Genomic DNA, 23,970 nt, shown 5'->3' with positions numbered 1-23,970 from the left:
CGGAAGCCATTACTCTTGGGGGGAGAGTGTTGCTGCTATACACATGGGAAGAGGAGTGGTCCACTGTGGCTTCTTACAAGCTCTTGGTCCCCGCGGCCGATCGGACTTTCCGTATGAACTTGTCATCCCTTCGACTGCAGCTTCCGTGACCTTTGCTTCCCACGATTCTACTGTCGGTGATGTAAGTCCCGCTTTCCTCACTTAACCCTTCATGAGAACCCGGGAGGCCCAAAAGGCCGGCGGAGGTAACAGGGGACAGGACCTGGGACCGGGAAGGCAGGCAGGAGTGTGTTTTAGAACCTGTGATAAGCGGTATGAAGTGCTGGTGACGAAGTTTAGGACCCGGGTGAGGCACCAGTGATGTCGTCCAAAAAAATTGACATCTTGTGGTGGGGACAAAAAAGCCCATTCCGGATGAGTTCAGGACGTTATTGAGGTGGATATATGAGTCAGGAATTGGAGACACAAGGATAAACTACCAACCTTTTGCTTTGTGGTCATTTTTGTCTAATGTTAATAGCAGCACACCGGTTTTCTTTCAGTTAACATTTGTCTTGAATGCTTTTTTACACTTAAACTTTTCTGTTATCTACTTTAGTTGACTGCCATTGTAAATAGTCTATAACTAGATTGAAAAATGCACTTCAATGTTGTTAACTTGAGAATTAGTCCATTAATATTTAATGTGATTACTAATATTTTGCATTGACTTTTGCCATCTTATTTGGTGCTTTCTATTTTCCCTTCGAATAATTTTTTTATTAGAATATAAGACATATATGTCCCCCCCAAAGTATGAAAATACACAAAATTAAAAGAAGAATAAAGTGAATCCTCAAACTAGGACAAGAAAAATAAGATTATGAAAACTCAGAAACCTGTATTCTTCTGAACTGCATCCACCTCCTTCTTCATGATTTTTTTCCTGGATTTTACTGCTTATATGTTTTCTTAAAAATGTATTTCCTAATTTTGGTAATTACTTATGAATTACATGCACCCAAGTATTTTCAGAGACATGTGGCTACCATTCCTTTTTAGATACATAGTGACTTAAATTTTAGTCAGTTTACAAAGTTCCATATACTGTGGTTTTATTTGCAAATTGTGTTTTATACACACACACACACACACACACATAAACACACAGACACACACACCTGTGCGTGTGTATAAATTTTGAGAATATTGGCATTATGCCATTGAATTTTACAGTTAACTGGTTACATCTTCTCTAATGCTTTTCAGTAAAGTTTTATGAGTATCAGCAAGAAAGATATAATGGTCTTGTTATTGTTAGTTTTATTCCTTGGAAGGTACTGATGTATATTTATGCTTTTCTTTCGTTTCACACATTTATTTTTATTATTTACTTTCTTTGTTGGACTTCCAGTAGCATTGAATGGAGTATGAAAAGCCAGCTTGAGGCAATCCTGTTTTCTTTCTGACCTTAAGGGGAATCAACTTGAGTGTTACCTGAAGGCTTTTTTTTTTTTTTTTTAAATAGGTAAAGGAAGTTCCTTTTTCCTAATCTGAGAGTTTTTTGTCATGAAAATCACTCTTACTGAGTGATTTTTTTTTTCCAGCATCTACTTTGATGTGTTGATGTACTTTAGTCATCTCAAACTATGCCTGTTCTGTAGGTTCTAGTTCTGTTTGTGCTTTAAATGAATAAGTGAAAAACATGATTATCTTATTTACCTGGTAATGGTATTAAACCAATTACAGAATTAAACCGTTCTACATTTCAGTGAAATTGGCTTGTAATTTTCCTTTTCTGTTTGAGTTTTATGCCAGCCTCATAATGAGGTGGGAGTGTTCTCTCTTTTTTTCCAAACTCTGGAATATTTTACCTAAGAGTATAATCACTTTTTCTTTAAAAGGGAATGAGTTCAGTTCCGTTCAGTTGCTCAGTCGTGTCCGACTCTTTGTGACCCCATGAATCACAGCACGCCAGGCCTCACTGTCCATCACCAACTCCTGGAGTTCACCCAAACTCATGTACATTGAGTTGGTGATGCCATCCAGCCATCTCATTCTCTGTCGTCCCCGTCTCCTCCTGCCCCCAATCCCTCCCAGCATCAGAGTCTTTTCCAGTGAGTCAGCTCATCGCATGAGGTGGCCAAAGTATTGGAGTTTCAGCTTTAGCATCAGTACTTCCAATGAGCACCCAGGATTGATCTCCTTTCGAACGGACTGATTGGATCTCCTTGCAGTCCAAGCGATTCTCAAGAGTCTTCTCCAGCACCACAGTTCAAAAGCATCAATTCTTCAGCGATCAGCTTTCTTCACAGTCCAACTCTCACATCCATACATGACCACTGGAAAAACCATGGCCTTGACTAGACGGACCTTTGTTGGCAAAGTAATGTCTCTGCTTTTTAACATGCTGTCTAGGTTGGTTATAACTTTCCTTCCAAGGAGTAAGCATCTTTTAATTTCATGGCTGCAATCAGCATCTACAGTGATTTTGGAGCCCCCAAAAATAAAGTCTGACACTGTTTCCACTTTTCCCCATCTATTTGCCATGAAGTGATGGGAGCAGATGCCATGATCTTAGTTTTCTGAATGTTGAGCTTCAAGTCAAACTTTTCACTCTCCTCTTTCACTTTCATCAAGAGGCTTTTTAGTTCCTCTTCACTTTCTGCCATAAGGGTGGTGTCATCTGCATATCTGAGGTTATTGATATTTCTCCTGGCAATCTTGATTCCAACTTGTGCTTCTTCCAGCCCAACGTTCCTCATGATGTACTCTGCATAGACGTTAAATAAGCAGGGTGACAATATACAACCTTGACGTACTCCTTTTCCTATTGGGAACCAGTCTGTTGTTCCATGACCGGTTCTAACTGTTGCTTCCTGACCTGCATACAGGTTTCTCAAGAGGCAGGTCAGGTGGTCTGGTATTCCCATCTCTTTCAGAATTTTCCACAGTTTATTGTGATCCACACAGTCAAAGGCTTTGGCATAGTCAATGAAGCAGAAATAGATGTTTTTCTGGAACTCTCTTGCTTTCTCCATGATCCAGCGGATGTTGGCAATTTGATCTCTGGTGCCTCTGCCTTTTCTAAAACCTGCTTGAACATCTGGAAGTTCACGGTTCACATATTGCTGAAGCCTGGCTTGGAGAATTTTGAGCATGACTTTAATAGCGTGTGAGATGAGTGCGATTGTGCAGTAGTTTGAGCATTCTTTGGCATTTCCTTTCTTTGGGATTGGAATGAAGACTGACCTTTTCCAGTCCTGTGACCACTGCTGAGTTTTCCAAATTTGGTGGCATATTGAGTGCAGCATTTCCACAGCATCATCTTTTAGGATTTGAAATAGCTCAACTGGAATTCCATCACCTCCACTAGCTTTGTCCGGAGTGATGCTTTCTAAGGCCCACTTGACTTCACATTCCAGGATGTCTGACTCTAGGTGAGTGATCACATCATCGTGATTATCTTGGTCGTGAAGATCTTTTTTATACAGTTCTTCTGTGTATTCTTGCTACCTTTTCTTAATATCTTCTGCTTCTGTTAAGTCCATACCATTTCTGTCCTTTATCGAGCCCATCCTTGGTATCTCTGATTTTCTTGAAGAGATCTTTTGTCTTTCCTATTCTGTTGTTTTCCTCTATTTCTTTGCATTGATCGCTGAAGAAGGCTTTCTTATCTTGCCTTGCTATTCTTTGGAACTCTGCATTCAGATGCTTATATCTTTCCTTTTCTCCTTTGCTTTTCGCTTCTCTTCTTTTCACAGCTATTTGTAAGGCTTCCTCAGACAGCCATTTTGCTTTTTTGCATTTCTTTTCCATGGGGATGGTCTTCAGGAAAAACCATTGGGGTCTGGAGGTTTTTTTTTTCTAAAGCTGTTGTTTCAGTTCTCTAAGAGTCAAAGGGCATCCAAGTTCACTATTTCATTATAGTAAATAAAATTTCTTTAGGAACTTATTCATTTCATCTAAAGCTAAATTGTATAATCAAAGTTGTTAAAATATGCTCTTCAGTTCAGTTCAGTCACTCAGTCGTGTCCGACTGTTTGTGACCCTGTGGACTGCAACATGCCAGGCTTCCCTGTCCATCACTAACTCCCGGAGCCTACTCAAACTCATGTCCATCATGTCAGTGATGCCATCCAACCATGTCATCCTCTGTCGTCCCCTTCTCCTCCTGCCTTCAATCTTTTGCAGCATTAGGGTCTTTTCCAGTGAGTGGTTCTTTGCATCAGGTGGCCAAAGGATTGGAGTTTCAGCTTTAGCATCAGTCTTTCCCATGAACACCCAGGATCGATCTCCCTTAGAATGGACTGGTTGGATCTCCTTGCAGTCCAAGGGACTCTCAAGAGTCTTCTCCAACACCACAGTTCAAAAGCATCAGTTCTTCGGCACTCAGCTTTTTTTATGGTCCAACTCTCACGCCATACATGACTACTGGAAAAACCGTAGCTTTGACTAGACAGACCTTTGTCTCTGATTTTTAATATGCAGTCTAGGTTGGTCATAGCTCTTGTTCCAAGGAGCAAGTGTCTTTTAATTTCATGGTTGCAGTCACCATCTGCAGTGATTTGGGAGCCCCCCAAAAATAAAATCTGTCACTGTTTCCGTTGTTTCCCCGTCTGTTTGCCATGAAGTCATCTGTTACTGTGTTTTTAATGCTTGATACATGTGTAATGTTACCAGTTTTTCATTCTCATATTTATTTTCCTTTATTTTAAATAAGTCCTGTCAGAATTGTGTCAATTTTGTTTTTCTCTTAAAACTTTTGGCTTGATTGAACCACTTTATAATATGTATGTTTTCTATTTCATAACTTTGTGTTCTTCATAATTTTTTTCTTTTACTTTCTTGGCACGTTTTCTTTACAGTTTCTTACGCTGGATACCTGCATGTCCCAAAGGACTGTAGTGAGTATTCTACTGTATTTCAGTTCTAAGTATTATCAAATACTATGACTCCTTTGACATGAAAGTTATTTAGGACTTTTAGTTTTCATTTCTGTGACCTTTTTCTGGTTATCTTTTGGTTATTGTTTGCTAACTTACACTGTCGTCAGTTTGATGGCATTCTCTGAGACACACATTTGTACCCCATGTGTGATTGGATTTTATAGTTAGGAAATACTATTTCATCTTGTGTAGTCTGCATGTAGTTATTGAGTTGTCTGCTTGAATGTAATGTTGAGAGTGGCTTTGTCCATTCTCCTTAGAGACCTACCACCCTTCCCCTGTATTTTTGAGGCTAAAACAGCTAAAACATATTTAGTATATAGCTAAAACAGCATATAGCTTTTTTTGGGGTTATAGCTTTTTTCATTATGCAGTTCCTCAGTTTTCACTCTTAACCTTTTTGCTTTAATTCATTCTGGTATTAAAATATTTAAACCAGATTTAAAAAAAAATATTTACCTTGAATGTGAAGCGAAAGTCACTCAGTCATATCCGACTCTTTGCAACTCCATGGACTGTACAGTCCGTGGAATTTTCCAGGACAGAATACTGGAGTGGGTAGCCTTTCCCTTCTCTAGGGGATCTTCCCAACCTAGGGATTGAACCCAGGTCTACCCACATTGCATGCAGATTCTTTACCAGCTGAGCCACAAGGGAAGCCCATTTACCTTTCCATTCTTGCTGTATCCTTATTTTTTAGATGTTCTTGCAAACACCATATAACTGGATTGTTTTTACTCCATTTTGAGAATCTCTCTACTGTAGTTGAAATGTTTGGTCATTTTTTTTATAGCAATTTTTTTTTCACCCTCTAGCTTCTTTTGATTTGAGAATTTTGTTCACTTTTTTCTTTGCATGTTTTGAATTTATCTATGTGTGTGTGTGTGTATAATTTATTTATGTGTCTTATCTTAATAGTTGTCTTGGAGAATTTTTATCCTTGTTCACTCATGAAATTTAGATTTTTGATACCTTATCACTCTCGTTTACATGGTTTTTTTGATCATTTTATTATTTTAAAAAATATTTATTTAATTATTTGGTTGTACCTGGGCTTAGATGTGGCAAACAAGATCTTCAGTCTTCATCCTTATTTTGTGACATGCAGGGTCAAGTTCCCTGACCAGGGATTGAACCTGGTCCCTCTGCATTGTGAACAGAATTTTAGCCACTGGACCATCGGGGATGTCACTGATCATGCATTCTAATTCTGTCATTTTTTTTTTTAAACTCAAAAGAGATTATCGTGTATAGTCATGTTTAGTTTCATTATACCTACACATTTTCCTTGTTGTATTCTTTCTTTGGTTCTTGGACCCTTTGGTGTAAGTTCTTAACAGTCTTTGCTTCCTTGAATTTTCCTTTCTCCCTAAAATGTTTATTTTAGAATTTCTCTTTTCTGTGAGTGGCAAGTTCAAATATGATGTTATTTTGCCATCTTAATGGACATTTTGATTTTTAAAGTATATTCCAGAGCCATGAAGATGTTCCACTATCTCTGGCTCCCATTGTTGCTGGTCAGAAGTCAGGTGTCAGCCTAATGTTTTACTTTTTTAAAGCAGTGATTCTTAAAGTGTGTTCTTCAGACCAATAGCATCAGTGTCACCTGGGAAGTTGTTAGAAATTTATATTTTTGTATTTCACACCCCATATCTTCGGAGTCAAAAGCTGGGGCTAGGGCCTAGCAATGTGAGTTTTTTGAAATACATTTCCAGTTTTAACAAGCTCTCCAGGTGATTGAGATGCAACTTGAAGTTTAAGAACCATTGCTTTAAAGGTAACCTGTGTTTTTTTCCTCCTGGGCTGTTGTTCAGATATTCTTTTGCCATTTTTGTTCTCTGGTTCAGTTTACTTGTATCTAACTGTGATCTGTTTTTATCTTCAGTCTGTTTATATTTGTCTTCTGAAATGAGACATTCACAGCTATTGTGTTTTGCAATAATTGCCTGGATTCCTACCTTCTCCTTTTAGAATTCTATTTAGAATCAGTTCAGCCATTTTCCTCTGTCCCCCATAGCTCTTTATACTTATCGTCTCTTTATCTGTGTGCCCTCATGTTTATTCTCTAGAAGTGGTTTTTAAATTTAAGCCTGTGTAAAAGTCACCTCTAGTGCTCGTTATTAATAAAATAGATTCATCTGTCTACTTCAAAACTCTCATTTAATTGGGCTTGGATATGAACTGGGCATCAGAATTATTAAAGTTCTCTAGGTGATATTCTTACCTGGAGAATCCCAAGGACGGAGAAGCCTGGTAGGCTGCAGTCCACGGGGTCGCATAGAGTCGGACACGACTGAGCGACGGAACGGAACGGAGGTGATGTTTATGCAGCTGGCTTGAGGACCACACTTTGTGTAAGACTCTGAAAAACAGGAGTTTTTTTTTTTTTTAGTTTGAGGGGGGCGGGCTGTGTAATCTGATGAAACTCTTTATTTCAACATTTTGCCTTTAACAATTGTAATTGTCCTTTTAAAATTACACATTTTAAAATTTCTGCATATTTATTACCAGCGTGTGAATGATTTTAAAAAATACCTGTGTTTATTTTATATTGCTCTTAAAATAGTTTTGAGTGGAAGATTTAACCAGTATATGTAGATTACCTGTTGGAAACAAAAGTATTCATCTGTCCTTTTATCCCCTGGGACATTTCATCTGGTTGGTTGAAAGCTAGTGAAGTATAGAGATGTTAGTTTATGACTGTAACACATTTCTGGAGTAAAAAAAAGGGCTTGCAGTGTTCTCAAAACTATTGTGTCTTTGGGCCTACAGGAATGACTGGTGGAAACAATTCTAGCAGGGGCAGAAATACCACTTAATAAAAGTAACAGATTATTCTCTCTATAGTAGTTCCACCTGCAAATTCTGAATATCTCTGGGTTGTATTACAAAATTGAATATGGGGATTTTAAATCAAATATTGGAGGAATTATGGCCACAAAAGGAGAAATCATAATAGAACAATTGTAAAGGATAGAATGTGTTTTGGACTGAAAAACGATGAAGGTAGGTCTTTTGTAATTGTGAGGAGCAGGGGTGAGATTAGGGTGAGGTAGAAATGCATGTGAGCATGCAGAATACATGGTGGCGTTAACTCTGCTTGTGTGCTGCTGAGATCTGTATCCAGGGTCACCAATTCTCAACAAGTGGTATAATTGCTCAGATGAGAAATACTCCAGAACCTTGCTCTGGTCTATAGTTTACATTACCATGAGACTTTGAAAATATTCCATAGGTTTGAAATTGATGTGCGTGCATTCTCCATCCAGGCTTGAACCACTGTGTACCTTGCCCCATATCGCAGATGGTGAACAGTGAGGGCCAAGGTTGTGTCAACATATATCTCATAGGATCTGAACAGGATCCTCCTCCCCTCCAAGTTCCATCCTTTGTGATCTTCCCAAGACTCCAAGGCCCAGGGATGTCATCTCAGTATGAAGAGAAATGTGGGTCAGCTTATTTGTCACCATTCATTCTTTCACTCACTGTAAACCTGTTTATTATTTGAGGTACTGTTCCAGACACTGCGTACTCAGTCTGTTAGTCATGTCCAACTCTTTGTGACCCCATAGACTGTAGCCCGCCAGGCTCCTCTGTCCGTTGGATTTTCCAGACAAAATACTGGAGAGTATTTTGCCATTTCCTTCTCCAGGGGATCTTCCTGACTCGGGGATCGAACCTGCATCTCTTATGTCTCCTGCATTGGTAGGTGGGTTCTTTTACCCACTGAGCCACCTGGGAAGCCCTTCAGACACTGCAGCAGTGAACAAAACAAAGAAGTGAAAAATCTTTGTCTTTCTGGCACTTCTTGTCTAACAGGGTATACATTGTGTAGGAGATTTTGTCCAGAGAGCAAATTTTTGAATCATTGTTAGGTAAACCTGATTCTAGTGATGACAAGCCCTGAGCTGTAGCCCACAGTTGTGTATGCTGACATCGAGTATGGGGCCAGAAGGCATTGGAGATCAGAACACATGGTCCTAGATGGATCCTCCTCATGGTTACTTGAACCGTCATAAGCCAGGATGAGCCTTGAATAAGTCTGGAGCCTAAGTGTTTAGTGAGTGACAGAGTTTATCATAACTGTAATTGGTGACATGGACTTCTCATGTGGCTCAGTGATAAAGAATCTACTTGCCAAATAGGAGATGCAGGTTTGATCCCTGGGATGGGACAGTCCCCTGGAGAAGGAAATGGCAAACACTTCAGTATTCTTGCCTGGGAAATTTTATGGACAGAGGAGCCTGGTGGGCTATGGTTCATGGAGTTGCAAAGAGTTGGACATGGCTTGCTGCTGCTGCTGCTAAGTCGCTTCAGTCGTGTCCGACTCTGTGCGACCCCGTAGACGGCAGCTGACCAGGCTCCGCCGTCCCTGGGATTCTCCAGGCAAGAACACTGGAGTGGGTTGCTATTTCCTTCTCCAATGTGTGAAAGTGAAAAGTGAAAGTGAAGTCGCTCAGTCGTGTACGACTAGTAGCAACCCCATGGACTGCAGCCCACCAGGCTCCTCTGTCCATGCGATTTTCTAGGCAAGAGTACTGGAGTGGCTTGCCATTGCCTTCTCCATTGGCTTGCCATTGCCTTCTCCATTGGCTTAGCAACTGAATAACAATTGGTGACACATTACTTGAGAGAGTGCCTCTGAATCTTAGTTGAGGTGGGTCCAGGACCTCCACCATGTTGCCTGGAGGTTTTACCTAAGCAAGGTTAAGGCCCAGGATGAGATAGAACTTGCTGCTCAAAGGAGGAAATGCTGAAAAACAAAAGTCAGAATTGTCATGTGAGTGGGAGAGACAGGAAACCTTTGACTACACCTAGTAGTCTTTCTCTCATTTCCTACAGATGTCTGCCCCAGGAGACCCATGAGAGAGAAAGTAGCTTCCTGGTCCCAGGCCCTGCTCTTCAGGCAGATTTACTGTCATTCTCGCAAGATGGCAACTCTTGGCCTGGCTCCCACATGTGGTAAGTTCTTCAGGTATTGAATGTCCTCAGAAATCAAGCTTCTGTGGCTCCTGCCACTTCACTGAGGGCAAGGATGTGCATAGCTTGTGGGAGGGCTGCCAGGTCAAAAGTGGTGGAGGATGCGTGAACTGAAGTGGGTGGGGCAAAGTCCTGAGAGCTCCCCTGGCAATTATGTCTGATTCAGGGTCTTTGTGAGTTTGGGTGAGACAGGGAGTGTTTGTAGTTTGTGAGTAAAGAAAGCTACAGGTAATTGATAACCCATTTATTATTTTGATAAATCTGAGGAAAGTAATACCTCCATCTCTTAGAGCTTTCATTTCTTCACTCATAAATTGAGAATGTATATAATTTTCTTTTTTTTTTTTGAGACTGTATATTAGTTTCTTTCTTTTATTTTGAGGATGTGTCATTTTCTTTATGGCTATGTAGACCCACCACCCTTTTTCCTCTCCTTGAGTGGAGCAGGGCTGCTCTGGCTTGTTACACAATGTGTGTGTGTGTGTGTGATTGTGATTGGGGCATGTGCACTGCACACACACATAATTAGTATGGGATCATTTCCTGATTTGCGAGTGTCAGATGGGCTTTAATCTTCATGGGTTCTCTCTTCTCTAGCTATGCCCAACCAGGAGCCTGCCTATATCCATGAGTCAGAAATTCCTCTTTCTTCAAAAGACCATTCCTGTCCCCAGGATGTGGACCTGTTTGCATGCAATGGCCTGGAGCCTCATACATCAACCAGTGTTGAACCATCCCAGGTATACCAAGCTCTTTAAGACCCCTAAAGGTGGGGGAGGGTCTTCATCTGGGCTGATGGATGCCTGATCAGAGTGCAAGAGGAAGAGCCAGAGAAGGTTGTGAGGCTGGTATCAGGGATGTTAGGGAAAATTACATGTAACAGGTTGTTTTTTCATCATACAGCTCAAAGCTCTCAGGCTAGAAGTGAAGGGAGGTTTGATCCCTTGTCAGAGTTGCATTTGAAGCAATGAGATAGGATGAAATTATCTCATAAGGAAGAGAAAACATCTGAGGACTGTCTTCTAAAGTAAATGTTTAGACCCCAGAGCCCTGTATTGAAAATCTTGTGTTTAGAGTCTCACATGTATTCTTTATCTTCAGCCATCTTTTAACACAGGCTGGGTTCTCACTGAGCCCAAATGTGTGTGGTGTTTCAGGAGTCAGTGACTTTCCAGGATGTTGCTGTGGACTTCACTGAAAAGGAGTGGCCCTTGTTGGACTCTACTCAGAGAAAACTGTACAAAGATGTGATGCTGGAGAACTATAGCAACCTTGCCTCAGTGGGTAAGGCTGGTGTCATTTCTTCATTCGTTCATTCATGAATCAAATGTCCTTGTTACAAGTGCTTGCTGTGGCTCAGGAACTGTGTGGGGATTTGGAATACAGTTATGAACAAGTTGACCTGGTCCCTGCCCTAGTGGTATCTCCCTTTGGATATGGAGATCTGTCCACTGCATTGACTTTGGAGGTTATGTGTGACTGAGCTTGGGCATAGTTTTCTGAGTTAAGAAATCCTCATTCTTTTGAAGGGCAAAATGTATGGGAATATTTCGGGTTTTGTGTTTTATGAAAGCCTTTCACTGTGTTCCTTAGAAATGTGGCACCGCCATTTTGCTGCTCCTAAGTCAGACTTGTCCATCCTCAGAACACTGAAGACCAAAACACTGACCCCAGACTATTGGAAGGGGTGGTCCTCTGCACAATCCTCTGTCAACATATGTCTTTCCCCATGAGTAGGGTGCCAGGTGGGCAAACCCAGCCTCATCTCCCACTTGGAGCAAGAAGAGGAGCTGAGGGCAGAGGATCGGGAACTTCACCGAGGCCCTTGTCCCGGTAAGCACCAGGCAGACGCAAGTGCTACTGAGAATCTGCTCTTGCCAGCGATGGGGATGAATGGGGTTTCATTGGGAAACCTCACCCAGCTTGAAAATGCCCTTTCTCTTTCACTGAACCTCCATCCTCTCAAAAGTCTTTGTTTCGGTGTCCCTTCATCTTTAAATTTGAGGTGGCTATGTGGGCTCTTTGTCCCATTCTTTCCTATTCCACTTTCCTGGTCATACTCTTAATATCATTATCAGTGTCAGTATTTGAGGAGTTAATTCTTAGTGAGTCAACTTAAATTTCTACCCCCTTCATTGCCAAATGTCTCACATGTTCAAATCTCTGAGTCCTTTTTACTTATGTGTGTTCTCCACTCTCACATTCCCTTTTCTTCTTTATGGTTTGTATCTGCAAAGAAAGACACCTCTGTTTTTGTCACCGTCATCCCACCATTTTCCTTCATCTGCAGGTTGATATTTTTCCAATTTGTTTCAGATTGGGCGACGCCATCTAAAACCAAATGGTCAATTCTTATGGAAGATATTTTTGGGAAGGAAACATCTAATGGTGTGACAGTGGTAAGATTTCCTTGGAATAATTCTGAATCTTCCATACTGGGAGAGGATGGGGGCAGCCTGAATTAGACAAGCTTCTCAAAACCAGGCAGGTGCCCCACTCCCCTCAGCCACCCCCAAGAGCAAACAGTGATAGAGATAATATTACCAGTTTGGGGAAAACCCTGAATTTGGCCCCAGACTTTTCTTAAAATCCTATTGAGTAATTATTTCTATAACTACATCTCAGATGTTGAGTGTTGGCTTAATTTAGTTTTAAACAGTTAACAAAGTATATATGCAAGAAGCTTTGTGAAAGTTACATTCATGGCATTCATTTATTTCTTTCTTTGATGGAGTCCATACAGGGCAGGAGCAATATTTTGCTTTGCAGATTGTGACATCATTAGTAATTACAGTGTGTTTCTACTTAAACCAGTTTATGTGGGGATAGTCTTAGGAATGTAACAAACATGGGAAATGCCTTAGTCAGTTCCTTAATGCCTTAGTGCTCCCTCTCCATCAACAGGAAAGCAGTCAGCTTGGAGAGAAGTCCACGGAGTACTCTAACCTGTTTGACATCTTAAGCATAGGCACTCATCTCACTCAGCAGATGGGAAGGCACACTGGCAAGAGACCGTATCACCACCAGGACTGCGGGGTGACTATCAGAAACAGGTCCCATGTAACCCAACACGTGAGCATTTACAATGGGAGGAAGATGCACGAATGTCATCAGTGCCAGAAAGCCTTCACTACAAGTGCTTCCCTCACACGGCACAGGAGAATACATACTGGGGAGAAGCCCTACGAGTGCAGTGCCTGTGGGAAGGCTTTCAATGACCCCTCAGCCCTCAGGAGTCACGCAAGAACTCACCTCACAGAGAAACCATTCGACTGCACTCAATGTGGGAATGCCTTCCGCACCCTCTCCTCCCTGAAGATACACATGAGAGTCCACACTGGGGAGCGGCCGTACAAGTGCGACGAATGTGGGAAGGCTTATGGCCGGAGCTGCCACCTCATTGCCCACAGGAGAACACACACTGGGGAGAGACCCTACGAGTGTCATGATTGTGGCAAGTCTTTCCAGCACCCCTCCCATCTCAAAGAACATGTCAGGAATCACACCGGGGAGAAGCCCTACGAGTGCACGCAGTGTGGGAAGGCCTTCCGGTGGAAGTCAAACTTTAACTTGCACAGGAAGAACCACACAGTAGAGAAAACCTACGAGTGTAAAGAGTGTGGGAAATCTTTCGGAGACCTCCTGTCCCGGAGGAAACACATGAGAATTCACATTGTAAAGAAACCTGTGGAGTGCAGACAGTGCGGGAAGGCATTCAGGAACCAGTCCATCCTCAAGACACACATGAATTCCCATACTGGAGAGAAGCCATATGGGTGCGACCTCTGCGGGAAAGCCTTCAGTGCGAGCTCCAACCTAACTGCACACAGGAAGATCCATACCCAAGAGAGACGCTACGAGTGTGCTGCCTGCGGGAAGGTCTTTGGAGACTATTTATCCCGGAGGAGGCACATGAGCATTCATCTCGTGAAGAAGCGTGTTGAATGCAGACAGTGTGGGAAAGCCTTCAGAAACCAGTCAACCCTCAAGACTCACATGAGAAGTCACACAGGAGAGAAGCCCTACGAGTGCGACCACTGTGGGAAGTCCTTTAGCATTGGCTCGAACCTCAATGTGCACAGGAGGATACACACTGGGGAGAAGCCCTATGAGTGCCTGGCCTGCGGGAAAGCCTTCAGTGACCATTCGTCCCTCAGGAGCCATGTGAAAACTCACCGGGGTGAGAAGTTCTTTGTGTCATCGGTGTGGAAAAGACTCCAGTGACACATCTTTTTTAAAGAAAAACATGAGAACTCAGATTGGCAGGGAACCTGGCAAGTGTCAGGAAGGCAGGAAGCTTTGAGGAACTCATCTCACTGGGCATAAATTATTAAGTTGGGAGAAATCCAGTTTGTATAAAAACTGTGGAAAGACTTTGGTTTTTCCATGTCGCATTGGAACTATGTGAGAACTCACAGTGGGTGAAAAAACATGTATCTGAGGTGCGAAGAAGCCGTCAGTGTACATGTAGCTCTCAACAAACAGGAGGACTTTGAGAGGGAACCCCTAACCTGGTATTTAATGTCAGAATTACTTTAGTACCACCTTGTACCTTCTGGGCACGAGAACAAGCTCATCCTGGAGGATCTCTGTAAATTCCATGACTGGACAAAACTTTTCTGGTCTGATTGTATCCCTCATGAGAGAAATCACACTAAAGAGAAAAATCTATGAAATAAGGACCACGGGAAAGCCAGTAACAGGTTGGCAAGCTATAGCCAGCTGTCTGTTTTAATGCATCTGGCAAGTTTAGAATAGTGGTTGTGTTTTTAAAGAAGGAAAATGTTGGAGACCACTTTTGGCCCACAAAGCTTAAAATACTCAACTCTCTGGCCCTTTACAGAAAAAAAAATTGCCAATTCTTTATCTACAGCAGTGGGGATAACTTAACTCCCTGGGGTCATTTGGCAAAGTCTAAAGACATCGTTGGTCTTTAAAAGTGGAGGGGGGTTGCCATTGGCATGTTTTGGAAGACACCAAGGATGCTGCTAAATATCCTACAATGCACAGGGGCTTTCCTCAAGAGGGAGAAAGTATGTGCCCCAGAATGTCAGTATTGCTAAGGTTGAGAAATTTTAACCAACAATTCCTAATGTTTTTGTGAAACACGTGGGTACTCATATTATGAGAAATTCCTATTTACAGCTTCAAAACTATACTCAGTGTAATTGTTTTAGGAATCACACGAGAACCCACACTGCAGACAATCCTTCTGTGGAGTTTTATCCACAGCCCTCTCACGTGTGTGTATGAGAATTCTCTCCCCATTAGGATTTCTCAGTACATGTGGAATTGCTCTTATCAGTCAGTCTTCTATCACGAAAATGGACCCTAGCTCATTAATTTTTCAGTCTTTAATTTTAAGGTTATGGTCTTGCAAATAACCCTCATGCCTCATCATAGAAGGTTTGTACATAGTACTTCTACTATAATTTCATTTGTGATGTGTTTATTTCCTTTTGGACAACTTTGAACGGGTTTTTTTTGTTTGTTTTTTTAGAATAGTGTCATGTGCTGTGTAACATGTGGGTATTTTTAGTACCTGTTTGTTACAAATATCTAATTCAAATAAGTTGTGATCAGAGCAGGATGTCATTATCAAATTGTTCCTTTGAAATGTTTTTGGCTTCTTGTCCAGCCACAAGTAACCTAAACTTGTAGTTGCATCTTTAGTATCTTTTTCTTTCATATCAGAAAGATCCAAGTTCTGATTAGTAAGGTATGCTATTTTAGAAAATCTCTTACAGATTTTCCTACAACTAGTAGAGTCTGTGTCCACAGCCTGGCCATTGACAAAAAAAGCAGATGCCACGAAACAGGCTGTGAGAAAGTGCTTGAAAAAGGGTCTGTCTTACCTGGATTCCTCTCTACATTTTTTTCCCCCTCCTTGTTCTTCCCCTTCTTACCTTGAGAAGAGATCCAGGACCTAGGTTAAAGATTCATCTTATGACCATGAGGATGCAAGCCACAGGCTAAACAAGAGGGGTGGGGCAGTTAACTGCAGAAAAATCACAATAATCTTGGCTTCCTCGGTGGTCTCTTTGAGTGTCTGCACTAGCCCTGGATTTGTTGTTTCCAGACTTACTATTACATGAGAAAAAATAAAACTGGTTATTGGTTTAAGCTGCTTTGGATATTTCATTGTTTAATCTATTTAATAATTGTTTTATTGGTGGTGGGAATGTTCTACTGTACCAGATTGGATGTTGTCCATAATCCATGCATCAGGTCATTAGTGGGGTTGGGTAGCTGCTGCTATACATGTGGGTATAATCTGCTTATAATTGTTGGATTTGGATTTTTAAAAATCCTTAAGGGCATCCCTGGTGGCTCAGTGGTAAAGAATCCGCCTGCACTGCAGGAGACCGGGGTTCCATCCCTGGGTCAGGAAGATCCCTTGAAGAAGGAAGTGGCAATCCACTTCATTATTCTCGCCTGGGAAATCTTATGGACAGAGGAGCCTGGCAGGCTACAGTCCATGGGGTCGCAAAAGAGTCAGACATGACTTAGTGACTAAACAACAAAAATCCTTGTACCCCTGTTTTTAAAATTGTATTTCATGTCTGATGTGCTTAAGCATTATTTCTTGACTTGTGTTGAAGTAAATGTATTGGTTTTCTCAAAAACCCTAAGAAATAGGTACCGCCAATAACACCCTTTTGCATATGGGCATTCTGAGGCAAGGAAGTTTAATGTTATTTGTTTGAGGTCAGCTTATTAACAAGTTGTAGTGCCTTTTTTGTTGTTCGTTTTAAATATTTATTTATTTGGCTGTGCCAGGTCTTAGTTGTGGCATACAGGATCTTTAGTTGCATCATGTGGACTCTAGTTTCCTGAGCAGGGATGGAACCTAGGCCCCCCGCTTTGGGAACACAAGTCTTACCCACTGGACCACCAGGGAGGTCCCTGTGCCCGTGTTTCAAGTTCATTCTTATGTCAAGCCCTGTTCTGTGCCCTGAGTCTATAACAGTGAATCAGGATTTTTGCCTTTATGGTGATCACATTCTACATGGGATGAAGGCATGTGATAAACAAATGAGTAAATATGTGGTATATTGGCAGTGAGTTCAGTGCCCCAAAATTTAAGCATCAGTGCCCTGATGATGGCAGGGATGTGGGGCTTCAGTGAATCTGTTTTATGGATAGGGAAAACCTGTTGCTTAAGGGGACATTATAGAGCAGAGATATAAATTCCCTGCAAGTGTGCGCCACATTCTAATGTGGGCAGGAGCACCCGAGGCAGTTCAGAGGTCATGGAAAAAGAATTTTGCTTGCTAGGGCCAGTGTGGCTGGAATCTGGCAAGCTTGGGAGTCACAGATGGTGGTAAGTTCAGAGCTGGATTGGGATCCTTTTCACGGAGGCATCTTGTGAGTCAACTGGAAAGACTTCGCCTTTTATTCTCTGTGGAAGGTCAGTGGATGGTTCTGTACAGAGAAGTAACAACTATTCCATCTCTGTTTTAAAGAATCTTATTGGTTTCTGCGTTGGTTAGCTGAGTAGAGGGATAGGATACAAAAACAGAAATCTGTTAGAAGTTCATTGCAGAGTTCAAGTTAAGTATAACGGTGTCCAGTTGCTGTATTTAAAATGGATAACTAATAAGGACTTACTGTATAGCACATGGAACTCTGCTTAATGTTATGTGGCAGCTTGGATGGGAGGAGAATTTATGGGAGAATGCAGCCATGTATATGTATGGCTGAATCCCTTCACTGTTTATTTAAAATTACCACAACGTTGTTAATCACCTATAGCCCAATACAAAATAAAAAGTTTAGAGTTTGAAAATAAAAAAGTAACAGTACTAGTATTGGGTTGGCCGAAAAGTTCACTTGGGTCTTTCTGTAAGATATTAGGAAAAAGCCAAATGAACTTTTTGGCTGACTAGTAAGGCTATTTCGAGAGTCACATTGAATGTGGCTGTAGTTTCATTTTCACTTCGGATAAGTGGTTCCTTATCATCCCACAATTTGTTTAACAATAGCTGATGTACAGTTCCTGGAATGTTTCCACTTTCACTGATTATTAACAATGCTGTTGTAAGAAACTGTATAATACACTTCCTGGAGTGTTGGTTATTCCAGGAGTGTGAAATTGTTAGGTTGTAAGGTCTGTGCATGTTCAGTTTATCTTAATGCCAAAGGTGTTTCTAACTGTTTGTGTAATGGTTTGTGTGTGGTACAACTTAAAACAGGTGTTGCTGAACTTCAGAAAAGTGTTTAACTCATACTTTGTTGTTATTTATTTGCTAAGTCATATCTGACTTTTTTGCAACCCAAAGACTGTAAACTGCCTGGCTCTTCTTTCCATGGGATTTCGATCTCCCAGGCAAGAATACTAGAGTGAGTTGCCATTTTCTTCTCCGGGGCATCTTTCCAAACCAGTGATCAAACCCACGTCTCCTACATTGGTAGACAGTTTTTTTTGCCATTGAGCCACCAGGGAAGTCTTAACTCATGTACTGCTAAATTGTCACATGAACTCATCCATGTAAGCAGGCAAGAAAATTGTTTTACGTGTTTTAGCATTCCTGATAACTCCTCGCCAAATAACATCCCTTGCCTTACTCCCCACAAGTGACCGGTGTTCTGGCTCTGATAACATGGCTTGGATTTTTATTTTTGGACGCTGTACAAATGGAACCAAAGAGTATACGTTCTGTAGTGTCTTTCTTTAATTTACTCAAAATTTTTGTGAAACTGATCCATGTGAGGTCCACTGGAGAAGGGAATGGCAAACCACTTCAGTATACTTGCCTTGAGAACCCCATGAACTGTATCAGAAGGCAAAATGATAGGATACTGAATGAGGAATTCCCCAGGTCAGTAGGTGCCCAGTATGCTACTGGAGATCAGTGGAGAAATAAATCCAGAAAGAATGAAGGGATGGAGCCAAAGCAAAACCAATACCCAGTTGTGGATGTGACTGGTGATAGAAGCAAGGTCCGATGCTGTAAAGAGCAATATTGCATAGGAACCTGGAATGTTAGGTCCATGAATCAAGGCAAATTGGAAGTGGTCAAACAGGAGATGGCAAGAGTGAACACAGGCATTCTAGGAATCAGTGAACTTAAATGGACTGGAATGGGTGAATTTAACTCAGATGACCATTATATCTACTACTGTGGGCAGGAATCCCTTAGAAGAAATGGAGTAGCCATCATGGTCAAGAAAAGAGTCCGAAATGCAGTACTTGGATGCAATCTTAAAAACGACAGAATGATTTCTGTTCGTTTCCAAGGCAAACCATTCAACATTACAGTAATCTAGGCCTATGCCCCAACCAGTAACGCTGAAGAAGCCGAAGTTGAACGGTTCTATGAAGACCTACAAGACCTTTTAGAACTAACACCCAAAAAAGATGTCCTTTTCATTACAGGGGACTGGAATGCAAAAGTAGGAAGTCAAGAAACACCTGGAGTGACAGGCAAATTTGTCCTTGGAGCACGGAATGAAGTAGGGCAACAGCTAATAGAGTTTTGCCAAGAGAACGCACTGGTCATAGCAGACACCCTCTTCCAACAACACGAGAAGACTCTACACATGGACATCACCAGATGGTCAGCCCCAAAATCAGATTGATTATATTCTTTGCAGCCAAAGATGGAGAAGCTCTATACAGTTAGCAAAAACAAGACCAGGAGCTGACTGTGGCTCAAATCATGAACTCCTTATTGCCAAATTTAGACTTAACTTGAAGAAAGTAGTGAAAGCCACTAGACCATTCAGATATGACCTAAATCAAATCCCTTATGATTATACAGTGGAAGTGAGAAATAGATTTAAGAGACTAAATCTGATTGATAGAGTGCCTGATGAACTCTGGACGGAGGTTCATGACATTGTACAGGAGACAGGGACCAAGACCATCCCCATGGAAAAGAAATGCAAAAAAGCAAAATGGCTGTCTGAGGAGGCCTTACAAATAGCTGTGAAAAGAAGAGAGGTGAAAAGCAAAGGAGAAAAGGAAAGATAAAAGCATCTGGATGCAGAGTTCCAAAGAATAGCAAGGAGAGATAAGAAAGCCTTCCTCAGCGATCAATGCAAAGAAATAGAGGAAAACAACAGAATAGGAAAAACAAGAGATCTCTTCAAGAAAATTAGAGATATCAAGGGAACATTTCATGCAAAGATGGGCTGGATAAAGGACAGAAATAGTATGGACCTAACAGAAACAGAAGATATTAAGAAGAGGTGGCAAGAATACACAGAAGAACTGCACAAAACAGATCTTCACGACCAACATAATCACGATGGTGTGATCACTGACCTAGAGCCAGACATCTTGGAATGTGAAGTCAAGTGGGCCTTAGAAAGCATCACTACGAACAAAGCGAGTGGAGGTGATGGAATTCCAGTAGAGCTATTTCAGATCCTGAAAGATGATGCTGTGAAAGTGCTGCACTCAATATGCCAGCAAATTTGGAAAACTCAGCAGTGGCCACAGGACTGGAAAAGGTCAGTCTTCATTCCAATTCCAAAGAAAGGAAATGCTAAAGAATGCTCAAACTGCCGCACAATTGCACTCATCTCACATGCTAGTAAAGTCATGCCCCAAATTTTCCAAGCCAGGCTTCAGCAATATGTGAACCGTGAACTCCCAGATGTTCAAGCAGGTTTTAGAAAAGGCAGAGGCACCAGAGATCAAATTGCCAACATCTGCTGGATCATGGAGAAAGCAAAAGAGTTCCAGAAAAACATCTATTTCTGCTTCATTGACTATGCCAAAGCCTTTGACTGTGTGGGTCACAATAAACCGTGGAAAAATCTGAAAGAGTTGGGACTACCAGAGCACCTGACCTGCCTCTTGAGAAACATGTATGCAGGTCAGGAAGCAACAGTTAGAACTGGACATGGAACAACAGACTGGTTCCCAATAGGAAAAGGAGTACGTCAAGGTTGTATATTGTCACCCTGCTTATTTAACTTCTATGCAGAGTACATCATGAGGAACGCTGGGCTGGAAGAAGCAGAAGCTGGAATCAAGATTGCTGGGAGAAATATCAATAACCTCAGATATGCAGATGACACCACCCTTATGGCAGAAAGTGAAGAGAAACTAAAAAGCCTCTTGATGAAAGTGAAAGAGAAGAGTGAAAAGGTTGGCTTGAAGCTCAACATTCAGAAAACGAAGATCATGGCATCTGGTCCCATCACTTCATGGGAAATAGAATGGGAAACAGTGGAGACAGTGTCAGACTTTATTTTTTTTGGCTCCAAAATCACTGCGGATGGTGATTGCAGCCATGAAATTAAAAGACACTTACTCCTTGGAAAGTTATGACCAACCTAGATAGTGTATTAAAAAGCAGAGACATTATGCCAACAAAGGTCCATCTAGTCAAGGCTATGGTTTTTCCTGTGGTCATGTATGGATGTGAGAGTTGGACTGTGAAGAAAGCTGATCGCCGAAGAATTGATGCTTTTGAACTGTGGTGCTGGAGAAGACTCTTGAGAGTCCGTTGGACTGCAAGGAGATCCAACCAGTCCATTCTAAAGGAGATCAATCCTGGGTGTTCATTGGAAGGACTGATGCTAAAGCTGAAACTCCAGTAATTTGGCCACCTCATGGGACGAGTTGACTAACTGGAAAAGACTCTGATGCTGGGAGGGATTGAGGGGCAGGAGGAGAAGGGGACGACAGAGAATGAGATGGCTGGATGGCATCACCGACTCAATGGAGGTGAGTTTGAGTGAACTCTGGGAGTTGGTAACGGACAGGGAGGCCTGGCGTGCTGTGATTCATGGGGTCGCAACGAGTCGGATACGACTGAGCGACTGAACTGAACTGAGATAGTAGTACATTTTATTGTGTTTCATTGTTTGACTATTCCAGTTATTTAACCAGTTTGTGTTGTTGGACATTTGACTTCTCAGTTTGAGGCTATTGTAAATAATGCTGCTATGAGCATATTTTAATATTTCTGATAGTGCATAAATTCATGAGTTTCTGTTGCGTTTATACCCTGGACTAATATCACTGGGTCATATGCAATGCATATTTCATAAATGATGCCAGTTTTCCAGTGTTTGTAGACAGTTTTCGAACAGGCTCTTTTATGGAATTGGTTTTGTTCAGTTCAGTTGCTCAGTCGTGTCCAGCTGTTTGCGACCCCATGAATCACAGCACACTAGGCCTCCCTGTCCATCACCAACTCCCGGAGTTCACTCAAACTCATGTGCATCGAGTCGGTGATGCCATCCAGCCATCTCATTCTCTGTCGTCTCCTTCTCCTCTTGCCCCCGATCCTTCCGAGCATCAGAGTCTTTTCCAGTGAGTCATCAGATGATACCAAATTTGCCTGCATTTTTTGCACTGATTTATATATTCCAGATGTGGGCCTTATGGCTGGATATGTTTTGCAAGTTATTTTCCCCATTCTGACTTGTCTCTTCGTTGTTTTAATTGTTATCCTTTTATGAAATAAGTTCTTAATTTTAATGTCATCTAATCTTTATGGGCATCCTCTTTTTGTGTAAGAAACATTTACCTACCCTGAGGGCAAGAAGATACTCCACATTTGTTTCTATAAGTTTTATTGTTTTTGTGTATGCATTAGGTCTGCATCTTGGAACTGATTTTTTCTGTTAGAGTATGAAGTAGGATTTTTATTTTTTCTATATTAACCCAACATCATTTATTTTAAAAGTACATCTTCACCCCACGAATTTTCCACCTTTGTCATATACTGAATTCCGTATGCATTGGGTCTAAATTTAGGCTTAATTCTATTCTACTGTTCTATTTGTTCACACACCATGCCACAGTGTTTAAATTATAAAGAAGAAGCTTTATAATAAGTCTCAATATCTGGATGGACTACTTTCTCCTCATGGTTTATCTTTTTCAGTCTTTTCCTTGGTATCGTGTGTGTGTGTTTGGGGAGATGATGTTTACTTGTCTGTTACCTTGTCCATCTCCATAATACTAGCTTATTGGTGTTTTTATTGGCATTACCTTGAATTTGTAAGTTAACTTGGTGGAGAATTAATATCTCTATAATGTTAAGTTGTCTTATCCAAGAACACAGTATGTTTTCCCATTTGTTCAAGTCTACTTCAGTGTTTGTCAGGAATGTTTAAAAATTTTCTTTTACAAGTATTCTAGTCTTATTAGGTTTTCCGTAAGTATTTAATCTTACATTGTTAATTAAAATTTCTCAACCATTATGTCTTCACAGCTTTTGTATGTGAGAGCTACTAATACTGTATCTTGATTTTATAATTTGCTGCTTCACTGAATTCTTTCATTTTTTTTTTTTTTAGTTCATTTTATTATTTATTTTCTGGGATATTCCAGGCATACATACTACTGTATCATCTACAGATTGAGTGAGCTTTGCTTGTTTATCAATCTTTTAAAAAATACTTGTTTATTTTTGCTGTGCTGTCTTAGTTGTGATTTTGAACTCATAGTTTCATCATGCAAACTCTTGGTTACAGCATGCATATGAGATCTAGTTCCCCAGCCAAGGATCAAACCCAGACCCTCTGCATTGGGAACATGGAGGCTTACCCACTGGACCATCAGGGAAGTCCCTGTTTGTCAGTTCTCAAGCCTTTCATTTTTTTTTTTTTTTTTTTGCCTATGTGGTTGCATTGGCTAGTACCTCTAGTATGATAATAGAGGGCATTTTTGTATTGTTCTAGGGGTAATACCCTGTTTTTCCATTGATTAAGATAAATGTCTTTTGGAATGAAATATACAGTTGACCCTTGAACAACCTGGGGGTTAGGGACATTGACACTCCACATAGTAAAAAATCCGTGTATAACTTTTTTGGTCCTCCATATCCATGATTCCACATCCAAGGATTCAGTTGCAGATTGCAATACATATTTTTTGAAAATAATCCATGTGTAAGTGGACTCCTGCAATTCAAACTCATGTTATTCAAGGATCAATATTTTATCATATTGAGAAGGTATTCTATGTTCTTAAATATTTTATCATAGATGTGTACTGTATTTTGTCAGAGTTTTTCTGAACATCTGTGAGGAGGATTGTGATTCTCTTCCTCTGATTTATTAATATATTAATAAATTTTCAACACTCAATAAA

The 23,970-nt window shown here is 41.0% G+C and overlaps 1 protein-coding gene across 1 annotated transcript; it reads left to right on the top strand.

Annotated features, from left to right (window-relative positions):
- Positions 1 to 23,970, top strand: ZNF317 (zinc finger protein 317). The gene is made up of 7 exons (XM_055429340.2): positions 1 to 181; positions 9,771 to 9,890; positions 10,506 to 10,648; positions 11,066 to 11,192; positions 11,646 to 11,741; positions 12,225 to 12,307; positions 12,813 to 23,970. The coding sequence occupies exons 2-7, from the start codon at positions 9,791 to 9,793 to the stop codon at positions 14,130 to 14,132; spliced, it is 1,869 nt and encodes a 622-aa protein (XP_055285315.2). The 5' UTR covers positions 1 to 181; positions 9,771 to 9,790; the 3' UTR covers positions 14,133 to 23,970.

This window comes from Moschus berezovskii, chromosome 8 (genome assembly GCF_049115385.1).
Source record: "Moschus berezovskii isolate FMDL1 chromosome 8, NW_MosBer_1.0, whole genome shotgun sequence".
NCBI lineage: Eukaryota > Metazoa > Chordata > Mammalia > Artiodactyla > Moschidae > Moschus > Moschus berezovskii.
Note: the sequence above shows the minus strand (reverse complement) of the source record. Positions and strands in the feature narration are given on the sequence as shown.